General features: G+C 34.7%; 1 protein-coding gene across 4 annotated transcripts in view; it reads right to left on the bottom strand.

The window, feature by feature from the left end:
- HNRNPLL (heterogeneous nuclear ribonucleoprotein L like) overlaps window positions 1–17849 on the bottom strand; it is a 38221-nt gene that overhangs the window by 11820 nt on the left and 8552 nt on the right. For 3 of the 4 annotated variants that reach the window (XM_086327392.1, XM_086327393.1, XM_086327394.1), the window contains exons 2-7: window positions 13819–13937; window positions 9677–9914; window positions 8186–8271; window positions 6089–6185; window positions 5927–5999; window positions 1600–1671 (exon numbers count right to left, since the gene is read on the bottom strand). In XM_086327392.1, coding sequence (XP_086183518.1) covers window positions 1600–1671; window positions 5927–5999; window positions 6089–6185; window positions 8186–8271; window positions 9677–9914; window positions 13819–13937 — 685 coding nt within the window. Of the gene's footprint in view, window positions 1–1599; window positions 1672–2054; window positions 2137–5926; window positions 6000–6088; window positions 6186–8185; window positions 8272–9676; window positions 9915–13818; window positions 13938–17849 lie in introns of all 4 variants that reach the window. The other variant, XM_086327396.1, reaches the window with a different exon arrangement.

Genomic DNA, 17849 nt, shown 5'->3' with positions numbered 1-17849 from the left:
CCAGAACCGGAATGACCCCTATTTAACAATCATTCCAAAGAGTTCTGCATCTCTCTTTAAGCTTACATCTTAAAATTTATACACACACACTCTTAGGGCAGGAAACCAACAGAGAATTTCACAACAGGCTTTCAGAAAATACAAAGTTCTTCTAGGGCATATAACATATTCTTATTAATGTAATTTTCATGTATTTTATTAAGTGAAGACAAACCTGAAAAGCCACACTAAGAAAATGGTTTGTGTCACCATTACTGTAGTACTCTGTCCATTTATATGCTCACAGATTTTTTTCTAACTCCCTTTGGCAGAATATTTAACCAATTTTTGGCCTTAAGCTGACTGCCATGACACATTTATATAATCTACAACTATACTACAAACTTTGATGAGCCATTCTTTTGAAACCCTCCACTATACAATGCACAGTAAATTCCTAATAAGGGTTTCTTTACTGAAGGATCAGAACTACTTGTATGACCACATTAATATTTACTGTTAAAGAAACTAAGAAAAATGATCAAGGAACACAGTATAATGACTGTAGTAAGATTTTCACTTTATACTACACTTACTGTTTTGATATAACATATTGTTTCAAAATCTCTTCTGCAATACAGACTACTTGGACAATTAGACACACATACATACACGTAATTAATTCCTGGAGTTCAAAAAAAGATACTAGGGATTAAGCTAAAACTCACAGCAAAGAATGGTCATCAAATATGTACACTATTTAAAAACATTTCAAACAACAGGAAACACTGGTGGCTTTTCAATAATAAATCCCAAGAACACAACATAGCAATTTTTCTACCACTTCTAATAGTAACGCTAATTGTACTTCAACTTTAAACCACAGAATAGGTGGGGTCAATAACTACTGCTAAAAACTAAAAAAATACTTAAAAACACAGAACTTGGAACCAGTTTAAACTTTTATCAACAATTCTCAACATCTGCTTATAAAGACAACAGCCAGATACCTAACTTTGAAGATTCCTAACTTGAAGATTGTCAATCTAGGTTTCATAATCTTAATTTATCAACATAGCAAACATTAAAACTAAGAAGTTTAAAAAAAAGAGAACTAAATACAAATTTAACCAAAGGTGAAGTACGAAGTGTAGCCAAGTGTAGAACTAAAAGAATTACGAGATCTAACCAAAATCATGTTTCCTTTTCAACAAATACCCCATTCGCTCTGCCTTTTATTACTCTAAATTCCTCTTTGCTCATAAACTGCTGGAATGGAAGAAAATACACTTACTGAGCTATACTTCTTTTTGGTCTTCTAACAGTCTGGAGCTCATAACTAATCAAAACCAAAACAAAACAAAATGTAACAGTGAAAAAGCTTTCAATCCCAAATAAGAGCTCTCATTTATCCCAAAGATTATGTGATGTACAACAGCCTAAGAAAACAAAGAACTCTGGACAACTCCTTTGGAGTATATTAATAAGGGACTGATCCCATAAACCAAATCAAGGGAGCAGGAAAAAAAAGAGAGACAAGAATTGTGCCATTCTTCATCAGAAATGCAAAAATTCTAAGAGTTTGTCTATACTACCTTCCTTCTGCCTTGACAAACTTACCATAGCCATCATGTCTAAACGAAGAAGGGTGTTCTCCCAAAATGGCTTGTCTCTGGCGACCCTTTCCTCTATCTGACACAAAAGTAGAAACATGGTTTTAACAATTTTGACTCAAGTACTTAACAGAGTTCTCACATGGGAAACACCCATTCAAAACATCCATTACAATTCATGAGAAATGTGATTCCTGGTTAATGTTAAACATCCATTCATATCCAATTTAAATACAAACACCAGAAGTTTAAGAAAGTAATTCTATCTAACAAATTCCACTTAACTTGAAAATATCTTTTTGGCAAACGCCAAATACAATCACACTTTCAAATTTAAGGAAAGAATGGATACTTTTCAGAAAGTGAGGTACACAATGCTAAAGCTTGACACTGTACAGAAGTTTTTTACCAATACATGTCTTTAAAACAAGCTTTAAGTGCAGTACTTTTGAAAGACAGTACCTGATGCATACTATTAGCTTCAACAGCAACACATTTTCAAAGTGGGCTTCTTTCAAGAAGTTCAGCATAAGCCAACAACAACCTGTATTACATGGTTTCACAATCAGTAAACACAGAGTATTTTGTATGTATATACACATATTTACAAACACCTACTGACTTGAGAGCTGGAAATTTTCACATCACTGGCCCATACTGTGTATCATGGATTGGCCATTGTCTATAGACCTTAACACCAGGCAGAACTAGGAACACCCCCAAAGCTTAAATATGCCAAGTTAAAGCTAACCAAGGGGGCTACATTATTGGACGAGAGTACTACAATACTCCTAAAGGATAATTTTTATGCTAACTACATCTTTAGGGGAGGCATGCCAATTTCCTCAAATCTAAGGTAACAATAAAAAAATTATTCTAAGTTTCTAAAATAGTACTTCCTATGTTAGTAAACTTTAAAAATCATTGTGTAATATTTTGAGAAAGTTTGCTGATCAAATTATGGTGTTCAGTAAGATTTTCTTTCTTTTATTTTTAATGAATATTAAGAGTCTGGTCATTCTTTGAAAATTCAAAGAGAAAGGCTTTCTACATATCCTTAGTCACCTAAACAAATGAGGTTAATGGGAGATGAGAAATACTTTAATTTTCACTTCACGCTACAGAAGTATTGTTTTAATTACCTATTTCAAGTTATCACAGCATTGAAAAGGACCTAGGAGGTCATCTAGTTCAACTTTTATTCAGTGTATAAATTCTCTTTATATCATCCCTGAGACTATCAACTGGGACCACCTAGCCTCTGCTGACCCAACTCTGGTAACAAGGTACTCATTATTTTCCCTTACATTTTCAGTTAGTCTTAAATCATGAAAAAATTAATTTCTATATTGTATAGAAATTTGTCCTCTAAATATATTCTACTCCATTTAGGGCCTCACAAGCCTTACTCAATACTTAAGTCTTTTTCCAAAAACTCTTTCAAATGCTTAGAAGTTATTATGATCCTCCCCATATTCCCAAAGTCATTTATTTCTCCTCCAGTCTAAACACTCACAGTTCCTTCTTCCCAGTATTATCATTTAAGTCTCACTCTATCAATGCAGTCTGCTATTCTACTCTGCTAACATTCCTCTGCTCAAGAATGCAACCAAATGCTAAATATAAGTGCTTATCTGATCTAAGAATCTTAAACGAAAACCGTCATAAAGTCTTCATGGCTTAGTTTTACTGACAGTTAACTGTGTGCTATACAAGAAAGAGCACTGAATTGGGAATCAATTAAGATTTCAACTTAACCACTAATTTGCTATATAATCACAGAAACAATCTTTATGTATAAAATGAAGGAGTTAGAATAGATGATCTCTAAGGTATCTTTCAGCCAAACATTGTCATTACTTCTCTTTAATGATTTCTCTTCAATAACTGGAAGAATGCACTAACATAAGGTCATATAAAGAAGTATGAGGAAGAGTCAAACACTGAATTTATCAATGTATAAACAGTGGTTTGTAAACTTTCATGGATTCAGTCTGAAATCTGATGGAAGCTGTGGACCTTTTCTCCCCCAAAAGATGTACACACACACAAGTTTTGCTTAACATTTCTGGAGGGATTCTCTGGAGTCTAGGCTAAGAATTCTTCGCACTAAAATGTAAATTGACCTGAAAAGAACTTTTTGAAATGTGGTTATATTTATAAAGTCACTCTTGTTTTTGGTAGAAAAAATTACAATTCAATATCAACTTGAATGGAAGCTGAAGTCACTACAAAACCAAAAATAAACTGCTATATGATATTTGCTGCACAGACAAATATCTATCTGTAAGGAATCAGAAAACAAGAATGTTTTCCCTTTGAAAGTATAAACAGCTAACTGTTTTACCTCCTTTAATTATATTTCCCTATTTAAATTTCTATCTTACATTTCTAAACTTTCCTGACTATAATTTCTTGTATAAAAATCTAATCCAAGCTGGCTTTTGCAAAACTCAGTTCTTTTAAAAGAACAGAAATAAACACTATTAAAATAAGAAGGATGTCCATAAATATTTTAAGAAATATTAAGAGAAAAATAACCAAACTTACTACTTCAAATGAGTTTAGAAAAAACCAAAACTGAATGTTCAGTAACTGTAACTTGACAGAAGTGAGAGATTTCTCATCAACCACTTGTCCTTTTGTTTGAGGACCAAGGCTTTGTTTTTCAATACTGTATTCAACTGTACCAAGCCCAGGCCAAGCAGATTTCTGTGAGTAGTAAAAAATGTGGGGTCCAGCCTAAGCTGCATTATCAAACAAACTTGTTTGCAACCCCATGCATAAGGCAAGATGATTTCCTGAGAACTAAGAATTAAAGGGGTCAATCACCCAAAAGTCCTAAATATTTGAACATGCAAAGGATCACCACACTGTCTCTTTTTTTTTTTTTTGGCAACAGTACATGCACTATGGAGTTCCTACTAACCAAGATATTTTGGATGCATAAAAATTTTTCCTAGTTTACTGACTTCTACGGATACACTCATCTTGGTGACGTTTCCCAACACATGGTTCAAACACTGATATTGTAGTTGAGATGTAGCCAATACTGCAGCCCCCTTGTTTTTACAAGATCCACATTTTGATTTGTATATTCCAGAATTGCCACACAGTCAGTTGAACAATTTTATCATTCAAATCTATGCTCATGAGATCTAGCATTTATAAGTTATAGGTGAAAATGTATCTCAAATGAAATGCTCCTATTTTCAGATTTATAAAGTTTAAATATATTCTACCTTGAACAGACATGGTACTTTCACCTACATTTGAAAGGTCAAAGTTTCTAGTTACACAAATTAACATGAATGATAACCTTAAATTGTTACAAAAAGTGACAACTTATAAACAGCCACTTTACAAAAATCAAACCACACAGAAAATCTTTTACATATAATGCATCTTTTCATTATTATGTTATTCAATGTCCACAATTGAGGAAAACAAAAACAAAAAAGTAATCTTAGGTGCAGCAAGTATGTATCTATTTCTTTTATCTTTAATATCTGTGTGGATTGGTTGAGCATTATAATTCCCAAGACCTGTAGATAGCTCTATTAAGGATTATATCCTCTATTAAGGATTCAATTAACAATTTGAATCTAAGCTGCTAACAGTTACAGCAATGGGCATTAAGATTTACAACATTGTAGATAAAATGTAGTATCCGTCAGTGAAAAGTTTTAAATTCTACAACTGAAACCTTAAGGGAAATCAAACCAATATATACATACAACTTGAATAAATGGGCACAGTCTATCATGGTATTCATCCCATGCAAGTCTGAAGTACTGTTAAGTGTCCTCCTTTAAAAACTTGGGGTGATGGTGCATGCAGTATGCAGTCAAGGTGAATTGCAAGTCTGAGTTTTTCAGAGGGCTTTTTGCTGATGCCGATGTTGTGCATGATGAAGTGTAGAGTCAGCCTGCTGGAGTCCTCTATCCTTCTTAATGCCTCGTCCAGCTTGGGGGGAAAGTCCTTTCCATAGAGAAGCAGTGTGCAAGTTTGAAGTTTGTAAGGAATATTCTGAATCAGTTTCCTCTCCTCCAAAGAGAGAGAGCTGCTTGGAGAAATGCAAGTCCTTGAACTGCGGGCGTGCCTGTATGTGTGGGCTCCTTGTTGAACTAAATATACGTTAACTCAGTACATACCAGAAGGGGGCACTAATGTTCAAGGTTCTTTTCCAGCATTACAAGGCCTTTTGCAACAAAAGCTTCACCAACAAGGTTTTCATTTGAATGAACTAGCTCATGTCAGGAAAAAGGAATCTAACTGCATGTAAAAATTTGACAGCAGATGTCAAGTACATCTAAAATGCATAAAATACTTACCTCGTCTTCCCAAATATGGTTTAGTGTAGTCCCAACTGTCATTGTCATTCCTGATAACATTTAGACGAGTTGGCTGTTAAGATTAAAAAGAAAGGAAGTTCAAACTGTGTATCCGAAGCATAAATAACTTCTTTGGCAAAGTGTTGGAAAAAAAATATTTACCCTTGCATATTCAATTTTTAGTGTGCAACATCCAGCATATATATCTGCTCCATTGAGAGCTGCTTTAGCTTTCTGGGCACATAGGACTGATTCAAACATAAGCTCTATTAAGGAAATTTGGTTTAAAGTGTCCAAAATTTATCATTATTCACTCCCTAAGAAGTGGACTGAAAAAAGTCAGAAATAACTTACTTCTGAAAATGCTTTATGAAATAAAATTTCTAACAATTTTTAGTATGAGAATTTATTTTTAAGATCAAGGGTACCAAAGAAAACATAATGCAACCAAAGTATCTACATTAATCCTTCTAGGTCATCAGAAATACTTTATAAATTGGGGAGTGGGAGGGGGAAAATGGAGCATGGTCTCATTCCCTATCAAAGGCCAGCTTGCTATCTTTTTGTTTCGATTTTTGAAGCTTTTAAACTTTTATTTTATATACAAAGAGCTAGTATTATTTCTGCCTAAGTTAGATGTCTGACTCATTGGAAAAGACCCTGATGCTGGGAAAGACTGAAGGCAGGAGGAGAAGGGGACAACAGAGGATGAGATGGTTGGTTGGATGGCATCACTGACTCGATGCACGTGAGTTTGAGCAAGCTCCAGGAACTGGTGATGGACAGGGAAGCCTTGCATGCTGCAGTCCATGGGGTCGCAAAGAATCAGACACAACTGAACGACTGAACTGAAGTTAGATGTGCTGGATGATCCATTCAAGGAAGTTCACTTAGTCAACTTAATGAAGCCAACATCTTTTGCATACTGGTGGAAACACTGACAGCACATATAGAGGCCGTATTTCCAGATCAGACCGTGCTGTTGCTGCTGCTGCTGCTGCTGCTAAGTCTGTGTGACCCTATGGACAGCAGCCCTCCAGGCTCCTCTGTCTACAGGATTCTCCAGACAAGAATACTGGAGTGGGTTGCCACTTCCTTCTCCAAAGCATGCATGCATGCATGCATGCTAAGTCACTTCAGTCGTGACCGACTCTGCGACCCCATGGACAGCAGCCCTCTAGGCTCCTCTGTCCACAGGATTCTCCAGGCAAGAATACTGGAGTGGGGTGCCATTTCCTTCTCCATGCTGGTCTGAGCCGACTGGGCAAGAGCCAAGAACACTTCTTTCTCTCTTTTTACAGCTTGCTATCTTGAAATAGGAAATATTGTACTCTCAAAGTAGGAAGAACAGATAATTTTCTGTTAGGCAGTCCAGTGATTAGGAATCCACACTTTTACTGCCAAGGGCGAAAGTTCAATTCCTGGTTCAAGAACTAAGATCCTGCAAGCCACACGGCAAGGCCAAAAAAATTAAGTAGGAAGAATATTACAAAGAATCAATATAATAACAAAAGAAATACTTGATTTTTATATATTTCTGAGAAGGCTGAGTTTATAACCTTTATCCTCATTTTACTGGCCTTTAAAAATTTACTTTAAGTTTCTTTTAAAAAAAAAAAAAATCAAACCACAAAAGTGGTAATAAAAAAAAGCAAAAATATCTTGCCAGAGTAATATATATAATATATATTACCATTATATATCCCTACTTTTTTCTATGCATATACATGTACACATAGGTTAGGGTTTTTTGGGTTTTTTTTTAATTATTTTTTAATGGGATTGTACTATATGTACAGCTTGCTTATTTTACTCACTGTATAACAAATTTAATATAGAAGAGTAGGTCTTACATAAACCATGATCATTTAAAAGATTCAATGAAAAAAGGAAAGAAACATTCTACTGATTCCAACGTTTTGATACTTCCAAACTATTTTAAAGAGATTCAAAAAAGTCCATTTGAGATAAATTCCAAAAAGGTACAAGTATACATATAATCAAACAGTGTTATTTTTTTTTCCCCATTAAAAAAGCAAGCAAACTGTAAGATGAAGCACTGGATTACTTTATAGTAGAAGTTATCAAAAATAGTAAAATTCTCTGTGGGTACTGCAGTTTTGTTTTTAAACCTAAGACAATTAGATGGTGGGGGATAATAAATACTACTTGTTCTCAAAATTATTAAGCAGGAAAAAGTAAGATCTATATTACACAGCATTCATACACATCAATAAAAAATTTACAAATAAAGGATATTCAACCATTGCTTGTATCCCATTTCTCTTGAATATAACAATACGCTGCACTTTTCCAACAGGATTACATACAGTATATAAAACATCCTAGGAAGGAAAGAAAACAAGACTTCATCACATCTTATATTCAGAAATATAATAAAGCTAAACTCTGTTTAACAACAAAAAAAAACCTGTCATGATGTCATTTCTATTAAGCATTAAACTTTTAAAAACTGTTAAACTTTGATAAATCTAAAGCTATTTCTTCACTTACACAATATACTCACATTAGAGAACTTCCAATGTAAAATTTGAAAAGCATTATTACTTATAATCTCCTAAATGAATCCTTAAATTTTCAAGTACCTAAAAGAATCTCTGATAATACAATTAATAAACCAAAGCTGTAACCAATTACATTTTTTCCCAAATGTGACTCTGAAATGTTTAATATTATAATCACTTAAATTACAATAAAAAATATTTATTAAAGAGTAGGAGTAGTACAACTCAGTATTTATTTTTCAAGGACAATGGCTATAGATAAAAGACCCAGGGAAGATCATTTATGAAGAGTTAAATTTCACCAAACAAGATGCATGAATCTAAGAGAGAACCCTAAATACCCACTTAGAAACAAATCTTCAACATTCAAATTTTTTGAGTACCTACATTACAGAGCAACACCATTAGGTAACTAAGGATATAATAAACAAATCAGAGTACTTGTACTAGTTATATTCTTTTTCCCAAAACACCAAATACTGTAAATATATTAATGGTGTTTATTAATAAGTCTATACAGATCACAAAAATAGATACATAATATCTATTTAAATTTAAATAGTACCTAATGTTTTAAGTTTATGTTCAAATATCATATACTATTACTAGAAATCATACTAAATGAAGCTCCTCTTATTATGACATTTTATTCATTACAAAAATCAAGTGTCCTTATCACTAGTTTATTATTAAACAGCATGTTATTATTATAAAGTAGAAAACTCAACTGGTTCAGGACATGAATCCTTTTAAAATTCTAACATTATTTTTTTTAAGAGTGAAGAAAAGAAGTTTTTAACAAGCTATCTCTAAACAGTTTATAATGATAAGTACATCTTACTAGACCACGGGATTCTGTCACTACCTAGTAGATGCTCTTAGTGTATGTGCTGGCGTGTGAGTGACAGATTTCTTGAATCATTTCCAACAAGTCTGTCTATACTTTATCATCAGAAAGAGAGTTAACAGTGAGAGTAGTAAATAAAAGTAATGTGCCTATTTAATTATGACAACTGTGCTTCTGACCTTTCTACAACTTCAGTGCTCACCATGTCTTTGTTCATTAAACGTGATAGTCAAAACTAAGGTTACTTTTAATAATTCTTTTTTTTTTAAACCCACTATTTTCAAATATTTATATGGCAGTGAAGAAAACTACAGGTTAGTCACCCAAGGCAAATTCCAAAATCACTTTTAATTTAGTCTGTCTTACTAAAATACATACCACTGTAATTGGATAAAGAGGATTCTGAATCGACAGCAGAAGAACTTTGTTGCCTCCTGATGGATCATCAGTATTTCCTGGCCGAGTGATCCTTTTGCTTGTAGAATAGTTGAAAAAAGCCTGCTGACCAGCTATGTACACAGGTTCATCTGCAGCAAACGTCACACATTCTTTGGCACTATCTATGTTCTCAAATTCTACCAGAGCCTGCCGTTTAAATGGCATCATCATCACATAGCTGAAAGGAAGATAGGGAACGAATACCTTAATATAGCAAGTTTAATTAACATTTTTCTCAAGTAAAAGCAGACTTTAATTTAAAATGTCTCAAATCATACAGGCTAGTAGTCTTCACTACCTACACCCAATGTTAGTAAACTCTTAAATTATCCAAATAAATTGTGGTATACCGGGTAGATGGTATATGTTTGAAAGGTCCTCTTGTGATTAAAAGCTTTTATGTACCTCATGCCCTCCTCAAGCACAATTCTGTTATCAGTTACTGATAATCCCATGCACTTTATTCCTCAGGCTGCCACTTATAAGCAGCATTAGAAAATATCTAGCAGTCACAACTATTGAAGCCTGGGGACCTGGAGCCTGTGCTCCATAACAAGAGAAGCCACTGCAATGAGAAGCCCGTGTACTGCAACTAGAGAACAGTCCCCACTCACTGCAACTAGAGACAGCCTGTGCAGCAATGAAGATCCAATGCAGTCGAAAACAAATAAAGCAGTGTGTACGTGTCAAAAAAAAACTAGAGATGAAGGGAGGTTAGCAAGAAATCAGAACACGTGGATAAGAACAGGGAACCATGTCCTCTATTCACAGAAACAAGGGTGTTAAAAATATTTTTAAATACAGTCAATGTGCTTTTTATAAGAGCAGAAGGCCAGAGAAATAACATGAGGTCAGGTACTCAGTGACAGCACTGCTTCTCAATCAGGCATCCAGAACTAACCACACTTCAAAAACTGGCAAGCCATTTCTTAGTAAGAAACAGACCACTCTGTAGCCTAGCAAATTATGTAATTTCTTAAGAATTTCAGCTTCCTTGTTTATACAACTGGGAACACGGCTGTCAAGATTACAGTTCCTGCATACAAATTGTTTGCCTTGCCTCATTCATCTTTACATCCTCAGCATCTAGAAACAAAGAGCCTGGCACATGACAGGTATTCAATCAATACTTGTTAGTCTAGGAGGTTTATTAGCTTTCAGCCCACATCATTCAAAACTGAAGAATAAAACAGAAACAGTAACACCTGGGATTAGTTTTACCAACTATAAATGCAAGATATAAATTTCAGGAGAGAAACATTCCTTTTAGAAACTCAAACTCCTAGTTGAGGTTCTAAAGTTTTGTATACAAAAAAATAGAAAACACCAGAATTCGGTCTATGCTAAAGAAATTTAAGAATAATAAATATTCTCCCTCTCATAAATCTAAGTTGGTTTAAAGCTAAGTGGTATCACCAAGTAAATATGTTAATAATGTCCTTTGGGTCTTTGGAAACACAGAAAAATCAAAAAGGTTCAAAAAAATAAATTCTTTATTGGCCTATTATAATAGACTTATCTGTTTGTAGTTGAAAAAAAAATGCTTTCTATAGCTACAATAAGCAGTAAGTTAGAAGCACAGAGTTAAATGTTACACAGGTTACCCAGGAAAAGTAGCATCATACAAAGACAGGGAATGGAAAATTAGAATGTCACAGGCATTTTATAATTCACTTAAATTCTGGGGTACATAATTTAAAAAAAAAAGTTCAAAGTACAATATGAGAAACACTGGAAGACCAAAGAGAGAAAAAATAAAAAGTACAAGAAATATGGTAGAGTAGGTATGTTCAACTTATAGCTTAAACATGCTTACTGATTTTTAAATAATAACAAAAGGAAGCAAGAGATTTACTACATAAATCAGGTCTCAAAAGTTTTGTTTTAAAATTCAAACTGGAATAGCTAATCACTACCTAGTATTTTTTCCTTTAATGAAAGAAAGAAGGGAGGAGAAGAGACTTATAAGGATATATTTTTAAATATTCTTTTGATTAAATAAAGACAAAAAATAGCAATTATCCTGACTTATTTTTAACATCTTACGGTTTCTTCTGAACTTCTTTCCTATACATCTAGTTTTTAAGTATAAACTTACTATATATTGAACTTGGTGACTCATCTTTTTAATACAAGCAGTTTCTGTATAATCTTTATATTTGCCCTCACATATACCACCAAATAAATCAACAAACAAAAAAATATGGAAAGTTTCTATAAATGTAACATTTTGAAGCAAACACCTACCCCTCATAGGAGGCTATTCAAACTTCTTTCAGCTTTGGTAGCAAATATCTTATTCAAGATCATTTCACACAACTGAAACTCCTATTGTACATATTTATGCCAATTAAACTTTTAATTACACACTAATTTGTTCAAATTATTTCACGATTTTTCTATCCACATAACTACAAATCTTGAGGGCAGAATGATGTACTATGCAAATTAACTAAATAAAATTCATATGGAACACATTACCATAAGACTAAATATCAAACAGTATAGAGTCCAAAAATTGACGAGCCACTCAAAAGTAATTCAAATTAATCACAACCTTAAACAAACAGTTCTATTTCTTTAATCCCCAACATCCAGTTCATGGTAATAATTGACATCAAAATATCAATATAGTTATTATTTCCCTAAAGTTTCCAACTTCATTTGTTCACCAACTTGTTTCCTGACAATATTCAGTATTTCTTGGCTGTAAAAAAATAACTTAAAAAGCCCTAAATACATAAGAACAGAAGAAAATAAAAATCCAGAGATAACCTCATTGTCTCATGGAGTCTCTTTATTAACTCCATGAGACAACACACCACCTGGAAGTGGTGACTGGGTGAATCAATGTCAACATGCAAGTCTAAGTATCGTCTAAGGAGTCTGCTCCAATACAGTGTAACTCTCCAGACAAACTTAACTTTCAATATCCATTCCAAATGACTAAGAAGTGATACAGTCATTAGTGATATTTCAAGAAATGGACTTTTATTTATGTCCATGTGGTTTTCCAATTTGTACCTCCAACCATAAACAAAATGTTAACAGCGGTTTCTGAGGTCCATAAGTTAAGGGTAATAAGTTTGCTAAGTCATCCACCTCTCATTGAGGTCACCAAGAAATTAACAAGATGCCATGATGGAAGGTATCACCTAACACTACTGATGCTCCTTTGAAGAAATGATTCCTCTCTTCTGGAATCTCTGATCCCTCCCTCACCATCTTCTTTCAATACTCAAAACTCCACATAAATTTTTATAAAATTGAAGCAGTCAAATGATCTCAGCAAATATATTGAAATTTCTCTCCTGTTATATATTATGACTTAGTCTGTATAGTCTCTGTTGCCTATAACAAAAACCCCAAATGTATTCATCAATGGAAAAAAAGGTAATAAATTCTATATTATCCATAGTAAGAAAAGAACAGCCAAGCATATTTCAATTTAGAAAGAATTTTTTTAAGTGTCTATTTTGGGCAGCAGATTCATTTTTCAAATCACGTTTTTCATGTAAGTCAGTATTCTTAGTATACACCAGCTGTAAAGGAAGAGCATGAGTGAATACAAAACACAAAAGGAAAATAAGCTAGGATAAAACACTGACCACTCATGATATCACAGCAACTCACACTAAGCAAATAATGCCTACCCTTTAGTCTACCCCCTTTTCATTGCCAATTAATAAATAGTTCAAAACAAACTAAAACAAACCAAAAACCCCCAGTATTTAAGTACCACTACTTGAAACTCTGAAGATAAAGGGCATAATTAATTAACTCAATGGCTTAAAACAGTATTTAAGAAGGAATCATGGATTCATTTGAAAATCAGATGAAAGATGCAATAATCGGTGTTACACACAATCTGGTTGAGGAGGGAGATGGGATCATGATCCACAAAAATTCACCTCAGAAAAATTAAAATTAAAAATTAATCTCAGAAAGACTCAGGTTTCAAAGAAATACAGTTATAGGCAAACAATATATTGTATGGCTAAGCATAAAGGCTTGTAGCAAGAAAACGAAGTCTGCTCTCTGCACTGTTTCCACAATCTATATCGAGTCCCTGTTGGCCTTACCATATTGTCCCAAATTTTTCCAGGGCCTCCACAAGGTCTGCTTCCACCACAGATTCACAGAGTCCTCGAACATGGACAACGGGTGAAACAGAAACTTTATGATGACTTCCACCAGCCTCCTAGCAAGATAAAATAATTTCTACTTAAAAGTCTAAATTGCATCTTTTAGTAAATCTGATTCTGCATTAAAAAGCAAACACTTATATAAAAATCCCAAATCAAACTGAAATCACAAAAAGTGAACAAAAAGTCCCAATTAATATAAGGGTATACACTCTATTTTTCTTCGATATAGATGAGTATCATCTTTTGACCTTGTTTAACTGATTATCTAGTTCCACCATAATTTGATGTTACTCAGTACACTTGACAAATTTATACAAGGTACCATCTTTGCTGAAGTACCAGTATGGATGTGAGAACTGGACCATAAAAAAGGCTGATCACCCAGGAATTGATGCTTTTGAACTGTAGTGTTGGAGAAGACTCTTGAGAGTTCCTTCGAGTGCAAGATCAAACCAGTCAATCCTAAGGAAATTGACCCTGAATATTCATTGGAAGGACTGATGCTGAAGTTGAAGCTTCAATACTTGGGCTACCTGATGCGAAGAGCCTACACGTAACAAAAGACCCTGATGCTGGGAAAGACTGAAGGCAGGAGAAGGAGACGACAATGGATGAGATGGTTGGATGGTATCACCGACTCAATGGACATGAGTTTGACCAAGCTCTGGAAGATGGTAAAGGACAGGGAAGCCTGGTGGGCTGCAGTCCATGGGGTCACAAAGAATCGGATACGACTCAGCAACTGAATAACAACAACAACCATCTCCTGCTGAACAAGGAGTACTCAAAAATACAAGCCTTGGAAATTCCCTGTTGGTCCAGTAGTTAGAACTGGGTGCTTTCGCTGCCAGGGCCTGGTCAGGGAATTAAGATCCTACAAGCAGCACAGGCACAGCCAAAAACAAATAAACAAAAAACACAAGCCTCCCTGGGCTTCTGTGAAATACTGCGTATCTTTGAGTATGCCCAGCAAGAAGCTTTAAAATATACAGTCTTATACTTTATTTTAAAAGGGACCATGTAGGAGAATTAGCTTGAAAATGAAAATAGCTCTCATTTACTTACTGAATCTCTAGTAAGTCAAAGATTTATATATACAAATAGCCACTGGGCACCACTCTTACATCGCTTCAGAAATGACCTCACTCCGGAAATGAAGCAATGTAATTGTCCATCAACAGATGAATGGATAAAGAATATTATTCAGCCATAAAAATGAAATCTGGGGACTTCCCTGCCAATTCAGTGGTTAAGACTCAGTAATTCCACTGTAAGGGGTACAGGTTGGATCCATGGTCGGGGAACTAAGATTCCACGTGCCCCAAGGCTCAGCAAAAAAAAAGTATCTTGCTGTTTGAGACAACATGAATGGAGCTCAAGGGTATTACGTGGAATTTAAAAAAACAATACAAACCTACAAGCAAAACAAAACAAAAATAGACTCACAGTTACAGAGAACAAATGGACGTTGGGAGGGGAGGAGTGTGAAATAGGTGAAGGGGATTAAAGGGTACAAACCTTCAGGTATAAAGTAAATAAGCCATGGGACGTAATACACAGCATAAAAAAATATGGTCAGTAATATTATAATAACTTTGTAAGGGACTGATGGTTACTAGATTTATTATGGTGATCATTTCACAATGTATGCAAAGTCAATTCACTATGTAGTACACCTGAAGCTAACATAATATTATACATAAACTATATTCCAATTAAAAAGTTTTTAAAATGAAAGGAATGAAACCCATGTACAATTCGTATATATAACCAAAAAATCTATTAAAGGAAAAGGTTTTCTCCTACAAACGACAAGAAAGGTTTTTCCTTCTAATCTAAAAGAGCACGTTTTACCATTAAAACTTAAGAATCATTTTAAGAAAATTAAATCCCTTTATGGCTATTTTTAAAGACCTACCAACTTTGCTTTATTATAAACGCTGTTAGAAAATACTGTAACAGTCTTGTGCCCAGCTAATTAAAAATGTCAGAATCTAAAGATCTAATTTAAGTATATAAGTAACCATGAGACTACTCTGACACTCTTGTCAAAATTGAGTCCTTTGAAAATATTAATTCAGTCCAGGGAATTTCATTTGAATTGCTTATGCTGAGTCTTTTCTAAGGTAAACCCGATATTCATTACATGCCACCAAGTCTGAAATGAATCATTTTAATTGTACCCTATGTATACCAATATTCTATTAGCAGCCTAAACAAATGAGACTGTCTTGGTGAAACTCAACAACCAAATGGACACTATCATCATCAAGCTCTTAAATACTACTGGATGACAATAATTCAGGAAGAAAGCTCTAAATAATACCTAAAAACCTAATTTAAAGACAACACAAAATACAAATAACAAGTTTTATTCTAAAAATAATTAGACAATAATAAACTACAAGAAATAAGATAGCTATCTCCTTTGATCCTTAGAATGAGCTGGCCAAGGTGAAAGTGTAAAATAAAACTCTACTGGTCTGGGCTCTTCAAAAAGTATCAAAAATTAGTGGAAGGAAGACTTCAGATTGAAGACAGACAACCAAATGCAATATGTGAAGTTTCATTTTATAATAGATAAAAATTGCTATAAAAGTCATCTTAGGAAAAACTGGAGAAACTGAATTATAGACAGGATATTAAATAATAGAAGTACTGACTGTCTGAAAAGTAAAAGCGAAAGTTGCTCAGTCGTGTCCAACTCTCTGACCCCACGGACTATACAGTCCATGGAATTCTCCAGGCCAGAATACTGGAGTGGGTAGCCTTTCCCTTCTCCACGGGATCATCCCAACCCAGGGATCGAACCCAGGTCTCCTGCAATGCAGGAGGATTCTTTACCAGCTGACCCACAAGGGAAGCCCAAGAACACTGGAGTGTGTAGCCTATCCCTTCTCCAGTGGATCTTCCCAACCCAAGAATCAAACAGGGGTCTCCTGCATTGCAGAAGGATTCTTTACCAACCGAGCTATCAGGGAAGCCACTGATTGTCTAAGGTACCATTATGATGGTAATGGCTATATGAAAAGCATATCCTTATTCTTAGGAAAGCTGTGGTATTTAAGGATGAACTATCATAAAATTCTCCAACCCAGGCTTCAGCAATATGTGAACTGTGAACTTCCAGATGTTCAAGCTGATTTTAGAAAAGGCAGAGGAACCAGAGATCAAATTGCCAATATCTGCTGGATCATCGAAAAAGCTAGAGAGTTCCAGAAAAACATCTATTTCTGCTTTATTGACTATGCCAAAGCCTTTGACTGTGTGGATCACAATAAACTGTGGAAAATTCTGAAAGAGATGGGCATACCAGACCACCTGACCTGCCTCTTGAGAAACCTATATGCAGGTCAGGAAGCAACAGTTAGAAGTGGACATGAAACAATAGACTGGTTCCAAATAGGAAAAGCAGCATGTCAAGGCTGTATTTTGTCACCCTGCTTATTTAACATATGCAGAGTACATCATGAGAAACGCTGGGCTGGAGGAAGCACAAGCTGGAATCAAGACTGCTGGGAGAAATATCAGTAACCTCAGATATGCAGATGACACCACCCTTATGGCAGAAAGTGAAGAACTGAAGAGTCTCTTGATGAAAGTGAAAGAGGAGTGAAAAAGTTGGCTTAAAGCTCAACATTCAGAAAATGAAGATCATGGCATCTGGTCCCATCACTTCATGGGAAATAGATGGGGAAACAGTGGAAACAGTGGCTGAATTTATTTTTCTGGGCTCCAAAATCACTGCAGATGGTGATTGCAGCCATGAAATTAAAAAACGCTTACTCCTTGGAAACAAAGCTATGACCAACCTAGACAGCATATTAAAAAGCAGAGACATTACTTTCTCAACAAAGGTCCGTCTAGTCAAGGCTATGGTTTTTCCAGTGGTCATGTATGGATGTGCGAGTTGGACTATAAAGAAAGCTGAGCACTGAAGAATTGATGCTTTTGAACTGTGGTGT

The sequence above is a fragment of the Bos grunniens genome, chromosome 11, assembly GCF_055505025.1.
Source record: "Bos grunniens cultivar Pamir isolate PY7600 chromosome 11, Bosgru_T2T1.0, whole genome shotgun sequence".
In the NCBI taxonomy this organism is placed as follows: domain Eukaryota; kingdom Metazoa; phylum Chordata; class Mammalia; order Artiodactyla; family Bovidae; genus Bos; species Bos grunniens.
This window is presented reverse-complemented; position numbering and strand designations above follow the sequence as displayed.